Source organism: Arvicola amphibius, chromosome X (assembly GCF_903992535.2).
Source record: "Arvicola amphibius chromosome X, mArvAmp1.2, whole genome shotgun sequence".
In the NCBI taxonomy this organism is placed as follows: domain Eukaryota; kingdom Metazoa; phylum Chordata; class Mammalia; order Rodentia; family Cricetidae; genus Arvicola; species Arvicola amphibius.
The window spans coordinates 72,595,581-72,610,963 of NC_052065.1; the positions used below are offsets into that span (position 1 = coordinate 72,595,581).

At 36.1% G+C, this 15,383-nt stretch overlaps 1 protein-coding gene across 1 annotated transcript in view; it reads right to left on the reverse strand.

The window, feature by feature from the left end:
- Chm (CHM Rab escort protein) overlaps positions 1-15,383 on the reverse strand; it is a 166,086-nt gene that overhangs the window by 133,512 nt on the left and 17,191 nt on the right. Inside the window, exon 2 of the mRNA XM_038317308.1 lies at positions 6,821-6,887. Within this exon, the coding sequence (XP_038173236.1) occupies positions 6,821-6,887 (67 nt within the window). The remainder of the gene's footprint in view (positions 1-6,820; positions 6,888-15,383) is intronic.

The window sequence follows — 15,383 nt, forward strand, 5'->3', positions numbered from 1 at the left end:
CCTGCTTATGAAAATGGTTTGTCAGTTCCGTTAGGCCTTAGCCTAAGTTGGTTGCTTCAACGTTGCAAATGAGACCTTGGATGATTGCTCAGGTAGCTAATTGTCTCCATCATATTATATATTGCTCACTTTGGAAGCTGCTTGATTGTACTTCCTGCCTGCTCAAGTAATATTACTCCCCTCTCAGGCCTTTGATGGGGTTAAAGATTAGATAATCATAGCAACATTTCTCTTATGATTTAGCCAAACTTATTTCTGATACAAGATTTAGACTCTTTGGAATAGAATGTTTATTAAAACATTTGTCATGTGTTCCTTGCTTAATATTGCTTGTGTTGTTTGTAATTTTATACTTCATATCTGTTCTTATTGTATATAGTTTTGTATTCTGTTTGGGTCACTCTTGTTTAGACCAAAGGGGGAGATAATGGAGAAAGCCTTGTTAAACAATAATGTTTAAGAGGAGGGTATTAGTTAAGGCATGGCTTCACTGGGACCCAGGTAAAGAGGTGTGCACCTCCATGTGTGTGCTCTTTCTTCACCTTTTCCCCATAGGACATTGCTGTGCTTGGATTTCTTGTTTCCTATTTAATAAGATTTCCCCTTATAACAAATAAAATATAATTGTTTTATCCTTTAAAAAAAGATATTCCAAAGGAGTTCCAATGTGGATCCAGTAATGATGGTGTAGCAGAAACCAGGGGCCTTGAACCAGACCAGTGACTCATTGCAATGAACGTTTGCCAGTAAAGCTGATGGGACAAAGGGGTATAATATATGACACACCGAAGCCCCCAATATCATCAGAATAAATGAAGAGGTACTAGAGAGGCAGAAAGGAAGAAGCAAAGATATTTTTCTGTTGTTTTGGTTTGATTTCAATGGGGGGGGGTTGTTTTTGCTTTGTTTGCTTACTTTGTTTTGTTTTCTATTATAGGGGGCACTGCAGGACTTATGAAGGGGGTATATGGGGAAGCCATGCAAGGTGAGCAAATTTGGGTGCAGGATGTAAAACTTCGAGTCACTAAAGAAGTTAATTTTTTTTTAAAAAATGTAATTTTTAAAAATTTTATATTTTTAAAATAATTGATAATGTTAAATATTTAAAATTTTTAAAATTTAAAATTGTATTAAAAAACACAATTCATTAAGAAGACATAATATTTTTAAATATATGTGCAAAGAACACTGGAATTCTTGATTTCATACAACAAACACTAAGGAGAATAAATGGTCAGATAGGTCCTGAAATGTTAGTAATGGGCAACTTTATAAGCCTACTCTCATCTTTACAAAATATCCAAAGTAAACATCAACAAAAAATTTAAAGATAAATAAACAAAATGGTTCAAACATACTTTACAGATGCCTACAGAATATTCCATCCAATAAATATACAAGTCTCATCTTTTTCAGAGTCCCATGGTTCCTTCTCTAAAAGTGAACAAGTTCTAGAATACAAAGACAACTTAAAGAATTACAACAGCACTGAAAGAATTTCTTCTATCTCATTAGTTAACAGAGTAAGAATAGATGTCTACAAAAAAAAGAAACCATAGAAGCTAGACAATTACATATAGACTAAGCTAAAATACTCTTGAATTAACAATAGGTTATTAAAAGTAAAAATCAGGAAGGAACTTATATATCTTAAAATTGAATTTAAAATATCATGGCAGAAATTAATGAACAAAAAATAATTTAATGAAGCATTTCTTTGAAAAGATAAACAACACTAACAAACCACTAGCCAAACTAAAACAAAAATATTACAAATGAGGAGATAGATTGCAAACAAATCCACATTACTGGCAAATACTTTGAAAATGTATATTCTCCCCCCAAAAAACACTGGAAAATTAAGAAGAAATGAAGTCCAATGCGTAGGACCTGCCAAAAGCACAACGACTTGAAGAAACCTGTAATAAGCAATAAGAAAGGGAAAGAAAGAATGAAAACAGCCTCCCCATAACGAAAATGCCAAGACTAGATGGGTTCTTTAAGGAAGAATGTGAATAATAATCTTGATTGTCAATTTGACTGCATCTGGAATTACCTAAACCACTAGGTGCTGGGTATTCCTGTGGGAGATTATTTGAAGTGGGGAACCCATCCTAAATCTGGGTGGAACCGTTTGATGTCAGCCCAAATAACAAGACATAGAAAAAGGAAACTTTGCTTTTTGCCCATTTGTCATCACTCTAGCTGGCAGCTTGATTCACTCTGTTGATGTGACATTTCTCGACTAATTTTACACCCAATAATATTCTTTGGGATTCCAATGTGGAATACGTGAACTGTCCAGGAATCTTCTAGGGCTCCAGTTCCAGAAGGAAACTGCTGAGATACCCAGACTCATGGACTAAACAACTAGCAGATTCTGGACCTTTAGAGCGAGGCAACCACTGCTAAATTATATGGACTATATCCCATAAGCCAATCTAGTAAATCCCCTTTCAATATACATATATTCATCTTATCCATTCTGCTGGTTTAGGGAACATGATCTAATACAAAGAAGTTATATTAATACTCAACAAAGTTAAATAAAAAAGAAGAGGGAATAGTATCAAATTTGTATTATAAAGATAGTAAGAAAACTACAGCCCAATTCCACTAATAAACTAAGATGTTTAGAAATCTCAATAAAATACATGTAAAGCAAAATTAAAACCAACAAATTAGAATCTATGATGCTATGACCAAGTTGTTTCATCTGAGGGATGCAAAATTGGATCAACATAGATAAATCAATAAATAAACATATAAAAGACTTAAGGCCAGAAACCACAGGAGAGCTATCAGTGAACTGAGAATAGAGCTTTGGCAAATGTAAATATCCCTTCATGATGAAAGACTTTAGAAAACTATAACTACAGGGGACATATCTCAACATAAAAGAAACCTAAAATCAACATTATGCTAAGTGGAAACATGGCATTTACTCTAAAACCTGGAAGAAGAAAATGGTGCACCTACTCTCTACTCTTGTCAGTGTAGATTTCAACAAGAGAATGAAATGAAATGGATGCAAAATAGGAAAATGCCAAATTATCTCTACTTCATACAATATGACCCAATATTTGAAAGATTCAAAAACTTCAGGAAAAACTCTCAGAGCCAATGAATGCTTATAGGAAAATAGGATATAAAATCAACATATGAAAGCCATCACCCTTATTATAGCACAGTAACAGACTTGTAGCAAAAAAACACTTCCCTCGCAATAGCTTCATAATAGAATAAAATCCTTAGGAATATGACTTTTAAACAGAGGAAAAGGATCACCAAAATGGTAAACACTGAAAACTAAAATTTAAAACTGGGTGCCAGATGGCTTATATCTGCTAATCCCGGCTCTCAGGAAGTAGAGTGAGGAGAATCAGAAGTTCAAGATCATCCTGGGTCAACTTTTGCTATAAGACTTTGTCTCAAAGAATTAAAATAAATATACATTTTTTACTTCTTACTGAGTCTTTGCAGATTTCACTTTATGCATCCTGATCCTACTTATCTCCCTGGTCCCTCATTTCTGCCCTCTGCTCATGCAACCTTCCCACAAAAAAAGATTTAAAAGTAAAACCAAAACTACCAAAGACAACAACAAAAAAACAAATTTAAAAAAAATCTCAGCATGGAAGCTGTAGTGTGGCCCAGTGAATCCCACAGTATACCCTTTAGTCCATACACCTTTCCTTGTTAAGTCTTCACTACAATGTCATTGGTCTGGCCTGCGGTCTCTGGCTTCTGCTACAGTATTGACACTGAGCCCTCTCTAGGATTCATTGTAGTGAGGAGCAGCGGGCTGCATTCCCACCACCCTGCTCCCGGCCGCCTGGCTAGCTTATGCCCCGAAATAACAACACACAAACTGTATTAATTTAAACACTGCCTGGCCCATTAGTTCCAGCCTCTTATTTTCTAATTCTCACATTTTGATTAACCCGTATTTAGTAATCTGTGTAGCACCATGAGGGGTGGCTTACCGAGAAGATTCCTGCCTGCATCCATCATGGAGAGGAGAGTCATGGCAACTGTCTAACTTCCCTTCTTCCCAGCATTCTGTTCTGTCTACTCCACCCACCTATGTTCTAACCTATTAGGCCAAGCAGTTTTCTTTATTAATTAACCAATGAAATCAACAGATTGATAGAAGACCCTCCTCCATCAATTCATCTTTGATATCCTATTGTTGCCTTAACAAATATACATTTTTCAAAGAAAAACAAAATTGAGGAAGGTGAAAAGACCTCCCACGCACGTGGAATGGCAAAATTTCATATTGTAATATTAGCTATATCACTAAAAGTGAAAGAAAAATTCAATACATTTCACATGGAAGTCTCAATTACATTCTGAAGAATGTATTTTAAAAAAATACAAAATTTCGCATGAAAGAAGAAACAATACAAAACAGACAAAGCAATTTGATTTAGTTTACTTTCTATAATCTTACAGTGTACTGGCCATAATGAAGGAAGTCAGGGCAGGAACCCAGCGGCAGGAGCTGAAGCAGAGACGATGGAGGAGAGCTGCTTACTGGCTTGTTCAGCCTCCTTATTGTCCAACTCAGGACCACCTGCTCAAGTGCATCCCCACCCACCATGAGCTATCCCTTCAATTATTAATCAAGAAAATGCCTAGCAAACTTGCCTACACACGACAGTCCGATAAGGGCATTTTCTCAAATGATGCTCCTTCTTTCTCAATAACTGTCATGTGTGTGTCAAGTTAACACAAACTAACCAGCACACAATCTTAGAAAAAAGATGGTTGTGGAGAGAGAGATACAGAAGGGACAGAACGTCACAAAACTAAAAAGGAAATCCTAAGAGGAAAGGAAATGCTCTAACGAGGAGCCTCAGAGAAGATAAAGAAAATAGCTGTGACATGTGACATGTGACATGTGACATGAACACAGAAAGGGGTCACTGATGGGAAGTAAGACAAGCACTAGGGGGACAAGGCAAGGAAGCAGTAATTGAATTATGATATAATGACATACATGCGTATATGAAAATGCAAAGATGAACCATAGTACTTAATGTGAGATTATCTAAAAATAACTCAGTTTATGAAGGGTTAAGTATAAATTAATGAGCGCTAAACAAAGGACATTGAGCCTATAGTTCATGATCCTAGAGAAGCTAAATAAGAAGGTGAACCCAAAGAAAAACATATAGTTATCCACCTGGATATTGGAAGTTGACAAGATCACAGGGCAAAAGTTGGGAACAGGGGGGTGGGGGTTGATTGGGGGGAAGGGGACAGATGGGGAGAGAGAAGGGAGAAGGGGAGGACTGGGGAGAGCTTGGGGGAATGGGAAATTGAGATGGAGGAAGGGTGGATATGGGAGTAGGGAAGAAGTTATCCTAACCAAGGGAGCCATTTTAGGGTTGTCTAGAGTCTTGGCTCTAGATGGGTTCCCAGGTGTCCAAGGGGATTTCCCCAACTAGGTCCATGGGCAGCAGAGGAGAGGGTGCCTGAACTGGCCTTCTCCCATAGACACACTGATGAATATCATGCATATCACCATAGATCCTTCATCTGGTGAGGGATGGAGATAGAGACAGAGATCCACATTGGAGCAATGGACTGAGCTCCCAAAGCCCAGATGAAGAGCAAAAGGAGGGAGAACATGAGAAAGAAAGTCAGCACCGCGAGGGGTGTGTCCACCCACGAGATGGTGGGACTGATCTAATGGGAGCTCACCAAAGCCAACTGGACTGGGTCTGAAGGAGCATGTGATCAAACCGGACTCTCTGAATGTGGCTGACAATGAGGGTGGACTGAGAAGCCAATGATAATGATACTGGATTTTGATTCTACTGCATGCACTGGCCTTTTGAGAGCCTAGTCTGTTTGGATGTACACCTTCCTAGACCTGGACAGAGGGAGGGCCTTGGACTTCACACAAGGCAGGGCACCCTGACTGCTCTTAGGACTGGAGAGCGAAGGGGAGGGGGAGTGGGGGGAGGGGGACGAAAAAGGAAGGATGGGAGGAGGTGGAAATGTTAAATAAATATTTTTTAAAAAATTAATGAGGGCTATGTTTTACACTATGAACAAAGGGAAAAAGGCCATACACTACTTACAGACCTAGTGCTACTTTGTTTAATAGCACTCTAGAACAATTATTATTTACAAGAAGACAGAAAGTCCATTTATTCTTTCTCTTCTGATTGAAAATGAATAATCATATAGACGGCAGGCACACTCAAGATCTGCTTTCAAAAAACATGGGAACTGAGATTTAAGGTAGCCACCAAGTAGTTTTCCTTCTACTTCTTTTTTATTAATGCATTTAAGAGAAAATTATTCTAGACATTTTTCCTAAGAATTTTAAGTTTGATTTTTGATATCCTTTAATAAAACCATAAATTCAAATCTATAGGTTAAATTTTAGAATAAAACATGAAGGCTAAAATACAATCCCAAATAAATGTGGCATATTCTTACAGACAAGAGACACACAAATATTTATATAAGAAAAAGCACACAAGGGGTTTTCAAGCCTGTAAAACAATTACTTAAGATCAAGCTCATGCCTAAGAAAAATAATTTTTAAAAAGATGCATTTTGTTTACCCATTAAGGACAACTATCCTTATTTCAAAGAATATAATAAGAAATCTTATATAATAAGATATATAAAGAAAATAAAAATATAGTATTTAATGTGTTTGACAAATTACTGGTTAAAAATGAAAATTTCAGTGCTTTTTCTATGTTATGAAATTTCACATGATACATACATACAAGCACATACATAAATACATAGACATATATGTGTGTTAAATGCTACCAGAGTTAAAACTTACGAATCAACATGCAGAACCCTCTGGCCACTCCTTGAACATGCAGCCGCAATGATGGATTCAGGCAAACCTATAAAAACACACACCTATATCATTTAGAATGTAGATATATATGTATTTCATAGAAATTTCAATTCATACTATTGCAGCATAAAATATTTTAACTAAAAATATTTTCACTAAAGAAAATTTATAATTTTCAAAATTGAAAAGCTTATATGATAGATGTTTCTTGAACATACAAAACTAATACTGGGTTGTTTTAGGTAGAAGATATACATTTTAATAAGTCCTCAGCTTTTCATATGTAAATTACCATAAATAGTCAACTGTTTTTAAAAAATGGGTCTTTGTTCCTTAGGAAGCAGGTTAGCTACACAAGCTTATCTGATCCTCGCAAAGGCACTGAGAGATAAGAATCTGCACCTGCAGACAACAAAGAAACTGCTGCTCAAGGATGGAAATTTACTGCTAATAAAAAGCTACAGAGTTGAAATTCAGCTCAGATCTAATTCCAAAGCCACAGAACCTCTAAGTGAGAATGGAATACATTATTTTATGTTTAAAAATTATGTAAGCTAATTATCCTGCTTATTGGTCACTATAGCAGATTGGAAAGAAAATATTAGTGCTTTGAAATCAAATGTCACAGCAAAGCTTATTATCATAAAAGGAAATATAAATTACTACTAACAATATGAATAAAATTTTAACTACCAAGTTCAATTATGTTACAATAAAGACCAGATTTTCTACTACATTACTAAAATGTCTTATGTTAAAAGTTCAAAACTCTTCCAAAATTTTTATCGTAAGAGCTTCCATTTCAATAGAGGCCATTCTGTCCTATATTATCAGTCATACAAAGCATATTTTGAAAGTTTAGTACAAACCTATAGAACAAGCACCACTATCACCATGAAAAATCCTGGTTGTTTTGCATTTTTTGATGAACATTTATTTAAAGTACTCACTAAGAATCAAGGATTACAAAAAAAAGGGAAAGGTTAACTTTCCTGGATAAAAATGTAATATGATGCTAGGGAGATGGCTCAGTGGGTAAATGTGCCTGCTGCCAAGCCTGGCAACCTGAGTTTGACCTCCAGAGCACACACTGTGGAAAAAGAAAACCAATCCACAAGGCTATCTTCTGACCACACACACACACACACACACACACACACACACACACACACAAACACAAACAAATAAAATTAAAAAGTTGTTCTAAAGTAATCCACACAGAAGCAATTGACATAGTCAATCTTCAGCTAAAAACCACATTAAACACAAGAGCCAGTCTTCATGAAGATCTATTTTCTAGTATTGAGCACTTTGTGGGTGTATAATAAAAAGAAATTGTGTCCAAATATACAGAATGTAACCATCAAATATCAGTTATTAAATCCAGGCCATCATAAAGTTTTAACTTTGGATATAACTGCAGAAGAAAGACAAGAGAGAAATGGGAGTCTCAAATAGCTTCACTACTATGTTCTTCAGTTCAAACTATTATTCTAATGTGCCTCATGAGGATCTGAACTTTTTGCTATACCTAAATAACTTTCCTTGCTAAAGAAAGCTAATCAATGTACTCTAAAAAATTGATAAGCAAAGAAACATTAAAAATAGGATTATGTTAAAAAGTTTCCTATAAAATGATGGCATTAAAATGGCATGTACATAGAGTTTTATGCTTTGTACCATGTTAACACATATAATCTCATCTATTTATTGTTATCATCATGGGCTAAGCCATCTAAGTGAGGAAACAAGCCAAATATAAAGGAATGTTGTAACACCAGTAATTCATTAGCTCCAACTTGACATAATTTGCAGGATAGGATTTAAGGACAATATAGGTAACTCAATAAAATGAGTACATCTTAATCATTGAGAACTGGAGTTTAGATAAGTCAGACATTCTGTGCCTCCTTTTCTCTCCATCGACGGCAATATTCATCACCTACTTCATAGAATTTAGTTATTAGAAGACTACCTGTGCTGTGAATACTTTCCTAATTATTTATTTTTCAGATATTAAAAACTGAATCATTCCCCCTTCCCTTTCTGTCCTCCAAAGCCTTCCATATATCCCTTCATTGCACTCTTTCGAATTAGTGGCCTTTTTTAAAAAAAAAAGTAGTTGATATTTTATATGTATATGCATCTACATATATGTTCATAAATGCTCCTAAACACAAAGATACAACCTAGAGGAGAAATTTCTTAGCATTCCTGAGAAGTAGAATTTAGAAGCGCCAAACTTTCATTAAATACCACAACCATATATGTCTTTGTACCAAATGCCAACAGCAATTGCAGACAGTATCATTCTCCTCTATTTTACCCAAATTAGCTATTCCTTTGGGTAGGAAGATATGTATGTGGTAATTTCTATGCCTGAAATCAACAGTCAGAAGTCAAGTCTCTGCTGACAACGCAAAGCTAAAAATGGTTTTCAATGTGGAATATGATCTGAATCCAAACTACATAAAACCCAAATAACTATTATTTGTGATATTCTATAATACTTCCATCCAGATATCACCACAAGTTTGTGAAATCAATAGGCAAGCTGTTCCAATGGTTAATGCCAAAGGTCCATTATCTTCATGCTTAGAATTATTAAAATAACAAGCTACGAATATAGTTAGTAATGTCTTTGTGGCTAAGGTTTAATTTTTTTTGTCCTACCCAGTTAATAAATAGTTTCTGAGGAAAGCACACAGCAAAGAAAAAAGTTAAGAGGGTAGTTATTATTTTAAATATTTTTACTATAATACAACAAGTTTTTGAAAAATGAGTAGTTGAAGCCAGTTAAGAAGTCTGAATGTCATTCTTTGAGGGAACAGGGAATTTAAAAAGGATTTCAGTGTTTCGGTGAGAATTAGTTTTTAAAAAGACTCCTGGGCTGGAGAGATAGCTCAGTGGTTAAGGGCACTGGCTCTTGCAGAGGACTCAGGTTCAGTTCCCAGCACGCACATAGCAGCTCACCACCACCTAACTCCAGTTCCAAGGGATCTAATGCTCTCTTTTGACCTTCTCAGGCACAGGGCATACAGGTGGTAGACAGAATGCATACAGGCAAAATGTTTATATGAATAAAAGTAAATAAATAAATAAGCAAATAAATAAATAAGATGCCCCTAGTCACAGCAGAGAATAAATTTTCATTAAACAGGGGTTTTACGTTTAAAAAAAAACTTATACAGGAAAAGTAACAAATTAAACCTTTGTTTATCATTTAATAAAATGCCTACTTGTTTTAAAATAGGGAGTGGGGAAAAACGTGTCAGGATGCATATGTGAAGATCAGAGAACAACTTGCAGGAGGCAGTTCTCTCCTTCCAACTTTGTGGATCCTGACAATCAAACTCAGGTTGACAGGCTTAACAAGCATCCTTACCCATGCAGCTACCTCACCAGCCCTTTTGGTATTCTCTCTCTCTTTTGTTTTTTAGAATATTGAACTATGTGTATATGTCTGTGTTCAACCCTAATACCACTTAAAAACTTTAATTTTGTAATAAAATCTCTTCTAACACTTAGAAAAATGATGCTGAATCATTACAGAAATTCACACATCTTTATGAGTTTTTATCTAGAACACATACAGGCTTTAATAATTTGTAAGATCTCCCTAGGGAAAAAAGTCAGATGCCTTAGAAGGAGACCTATGCTACAAACCGGATGACTCTCAAAAACATTATGCTAAGTGAAAGAGATCACCCCAACTACTCAGGAGCCACCTTTGTTGCTCTCCTCTCCTTTACTTTTTAAGGAGTAAGTTTAGGTTTGCTATATATCCTCAAAGACCTGGCTAACGTCTAATGTTGGACCAAGACAAATCACACAATGTTCTACTGGAAGCTCCAAGAAATGTGTGAATACAAATACACAAGTGCAGTGTGCTCACTGTTTAAATGGCCCAATGATGTACCTTGCAGGGTCTGTGGAAGAACGGGAACAAAATGAGATGACACACCTTATACAGCAATCCTGCTATGTAGAAAATGTTCTCTTCCTCTATTTCTTGATTAGGTCTCTGAAATAGTTATCACTTGCTTACCACTATTTATCTTCAAAAGCATTTTTAGGGTTCATTTTGAAGGAGTCTGCAGCCTGAGAATATAGTTCCAGAACACATTGCCTTTGCAGCTGAAGAGGACCCGATACCATGTCAAAGTGGATGAACACTTCATCAGCATTGGAAGTATATGGAATAGTTGGGTCTACTTTTTTGTTCATTAGGCTTATTACAAAATGAAGATTCGGACAGTGACTGTAGCTCTTATAAGAAGCCAGGTACTATTGTTTTATGCCAGAAAAAAAAAAAAACATTTCACGCAGTTTTTCGAAAAAGTCTATTGTATTCTATGCAGGATTCAGCACCTACCAGTATCCCTTTGTTTACTATAAAACCTTTGAGTTAAAGCAACACACACCTACATTCTTGGAATACAGCAGGCAGTATGGCACACTGATGTGGTTAAGGTGCTGGTTGAGATTACAGATGTGGACTTTGCAGCCTTCAGGGCCATGATACTGCTTACAGAGCCCTATACCCAAGACTCAAGAATGAGAAGTGAACTTTCGTCTACATGAAGGAGTTTCACCCATTCAAAGAATGCCAGCTATGCCTGGAGCTGCTGGGTGGTGTTTATGACCCAGAATGGTTTGTTTCCCAAGACAGTGTTTACATGTCAGTAAGATAAAAATAAACTTTTGAACAGAGACTATAAATAAATGTAAGTAATTCTGTCCTCAGACACATTAAATTATCTCAAAATGTAAACTTTTTGTCACTGTAATACTTAAAAAATATTCAAAGATTAGGAGAATCCTTTTTTTCTTTTACTGACTGGATATAAAGGAGGCCCTTTTTCATGCCAGGCAAGTGTTCTATCACTGAGCCATACATTCATCTAAAGAGAATATTCTATTTAATTTTTTAAAAAAGAACAAAGATGTGTTCAACATTCTTTTTCATGGTTATTTCAAACTCACAGGAAAGTTCAAACAGAAAGGACAAAAACATTCTGTTGATCCTTCTTCACTCCATTGTTCCAATGGTTAACAAAAGACAGGTCCCTTTCAGATGTGAAGACAAGATATACTGGCACTATAGTGTCAGGATGCAGACTTGGTGTGAGAAGTCCTTCTTTGTGTTGCTTTTCTTGGTTAATGAATAAAGAAGCTATTTTGGTCTGTGATAGGGCAGAGTAGAGCTGGGCAGGGAAATTAAACTGAATGCTGGGAGAAAGGCGGCAGAGTAAGGAGACACCATGGAGCAGCCAGGCGAGAAAGACACAAGCCGCTGGAACCTTGCCAGTAGGCCACAATTCTCATGGTAAAATATAAAATAATGGAAATGGGTTAATTCTAGATGTAAGGGCTAGCTAGCAATATGTCTGAGCTATTGGCCAAACAGCATTCCAAATAATATAGTTTCTGAGCAGCTGGAAACAAACAAGTGGCCTCCTACAACAAACTGGCACTCCAATGTGTGCTAGCTAAATCCACATACAACCTGAGAAAGCTTGGAAAGGAATTCTAGACATGAAAAGCAGAGTTAAGCATGGCTTAATGTCGTGGGTCTTTTAAGAGACATTTTCCTGATTCAGCGTTAGCAAAAAAAAAAAAAAAAAAAAAAAAAAGCATGGTTTCAAAATGGCAGCTTCCTGGTTCGTGCTAACAGCACAAACTTTTTTCAGGAGGTCAAGCATTTAAATGGGGCTTGTGAGCAGTATATTACAAACTGCTTAATGGTACAACATAGACACACTGTATACCTGGAACTGGGGTAGTGTGCAAGGCTCGTAGAGGCAGTGAACAGAGCTCTGCCATGTAAACTGGCTGGAGTCAAAAGGCAAAGCAGCCTTAGTCCTAGTAACACCATCTAGAATCGCTCCTGGACAGAAAAGGATTTCAGATACACAATAAAACAGATTCAGACATAAAAGACCTCTAAACGAGACACAGTGTGTTTAAAAGATGTACATAGGCTTGGGAGAGAGACAAAAAAGAGTAAATAGACAGGAAATGTAATATAAAAGAATACAGACAGTCATAGACTATAAATATTAAACTTCTAGAAAAGGTAATAGAGTAAGACAAATAAGCCACGTAAAGATGGAATATACAGAGTGGATTATGTATATTATTCTGTTTTCGTTAAATTTTTTGACTGTGAAGAAGCTAAGTACAGAGATACATTTCACTGTATGGGCTGCTAAACTAAACCAGTATAGATATTTTAAAGGTATCATGACTTCAGAATTTGATTCTAAGGATTTGTTGCTTTGGAAAAGAGGTTCTTCTTTTGTTTCCACAGAGGATGAGAACCTGTAGAATTTTTCCAGACTAATGTGGTTTGATGGACACCAAGATGCCCTGAAAGGTCTCCGTGAACCCCCCCCCCCCCAAAATTACTTCGCCCAACAAAAAGCAAGAAGCAGTTTGGAAAGAACTACACCCAAATTCCCTAAATGATTGTTTATAAATGTCTGTTTACATTTAAGGGGGATATGCTATAGATATAAATACTTTGCATTGTTATTGTATTGATACAAACTGAAGGTCAATTTTGTCATATTTATATTTCTGCTCTTGATTAAGGTATTGTGTTGGTGCAGTTCATTTAAAAATGTAATGTATAATTTAATACATGTTAATAGATAATCATCTATAATAGTCAAATTTGTAGTCATGTTAGTTAGGTTTTCTAGATATATGAAGATTTATTTCATTTAGATAGGTATTCTTCAAATCTTTCAGAAACCTTCAGAATATGGCATATAAAATGTAATAACTTAGAACTTTTCATGACAATGAGACACATCTTCTCCTGGCAGCACCAATTACTTCAAGAGGAAGATGGGTATCAAAGAAGCTTCTTATGGAGTTTGTTAGGCATTCAGGCAAGAAACTGCTCTTGCCTGGACTGTGTGATGTTATGCAGGACCCACAGAGAAATGACTGCTAAACTTGTCTAAAGTCCTTTGGGGTTCCTGATTCATCAAAGAGTCTGCCAGACATTCTGCAGGACACAGAAGAAAATGACTAATAAACCGCAAATATAGGTGGAACTATCTTTGACACTTCCTGCTTCATGGAAAAGTCTGCTGAACACTATGGGCCTGTAGGCTGAAGATGGATGCTCCAACGATACAGAAGAACTTTGGGTGACTGTCCAGGCAGCGAGATATCTCTGTCAATTCTAGAGTTCTGGAAGCTGCCTATGATGTACTTCCTGTTAACTTAGGTAATACTATATTCTTTTGGGGTCTTTGATAGAGTTGAAGAATTGATAGTTATAATTACAGTTTTCCTTAGTTATGATAAAAGATATAGTAGATATAAATATTGTAACTGTAATTCTTGCTTGGTACCTGTTTGGTTATATGTAATTTTATTATGTTAACGTTAAAACTTTCCTTTTTATTTAAACAGAAAAAGGGAAATGGTATGGGAAGTTCTTCTGTGTATGTGTTGCTTTTATTGGTTAATGAATAAAGAAGCTGTACTGCCCTGTGATAGGGCAGAGTAGAGTTAGGCAAGGAAACTAAACTGAATGCTAGAAGAAAGAAGGCAGAGTAGCGAGACATCATGTAGCCCCACTGGAGATAGACATGTCAGAACCTTGCTGGTAAACCATGACCCTCGTGGTAAAGTATAAAATAATAGAAATGGGTTAATTTAAGATGTAATAGCTAGTCAATAAGAAGCTAGAGATAATAGGCCAAGAAATGATGTAATTAAAACAGTTTTTATGTGATTATTTCTGGGCTGAGCAGCCGGGAACAAACAAGCAGTCTCTTACTATACAGACTGCTTGGAAAATGAATTTTAAAAATTTTTTTTGAGTTGTTACCTCTTTAAAGATAAATCAATGGTAAATGGGCATGGTATTCATTAATTTATTTTTATTTAAAATTTTTCATAAATATTATGGTGATATTCATACCCTTTCCACACCTCGTGAAAGATTTTTCCCCATCTTCCAATCCATCCAACTTCATGTTTTTTCTCTCTCTAAACCGAAAAAAGAAAACCCAAACAAACTAACTAAACAAACAATAAATAATCAAAAGACAAAAATTACTCAAACAAGACAAGGGATTCTTAGTTTTGTCTATATAGATTTAGAACTTGCTTTAAGTGGTTTGGAAGTTAACACTTCTACCTGACATATCCCAATTTAAGGGAACAGAAAGGAAGAGAGAAGGAAAGATGTGGAAAGTTGTGTAACATGATCTTTGCCGTCAATGACTGCCGTCAATTGCCAACTTGACAACATACATATCGAATTGAGTAAAACTGAGCAGCAGGTCATGCCTGTGAGGTATTTTTTTCCCCAGCTGGTTCACTTGAGATGGGAAGACCACCCTTAATCTAGAGCACACCTTCTGGTGGCAGCCCATATAAAATGGCACAGAACAAGGAAGCTTTTGCTTTTTGTCTGCTTGCCCTCACTCTGGCTGGCAAGTTCATCCATACTGTATTAAGGCATTCCTTCAGTGGTATTAGACCTACTGTTACAGGATTCTCAGTAGATGGAATG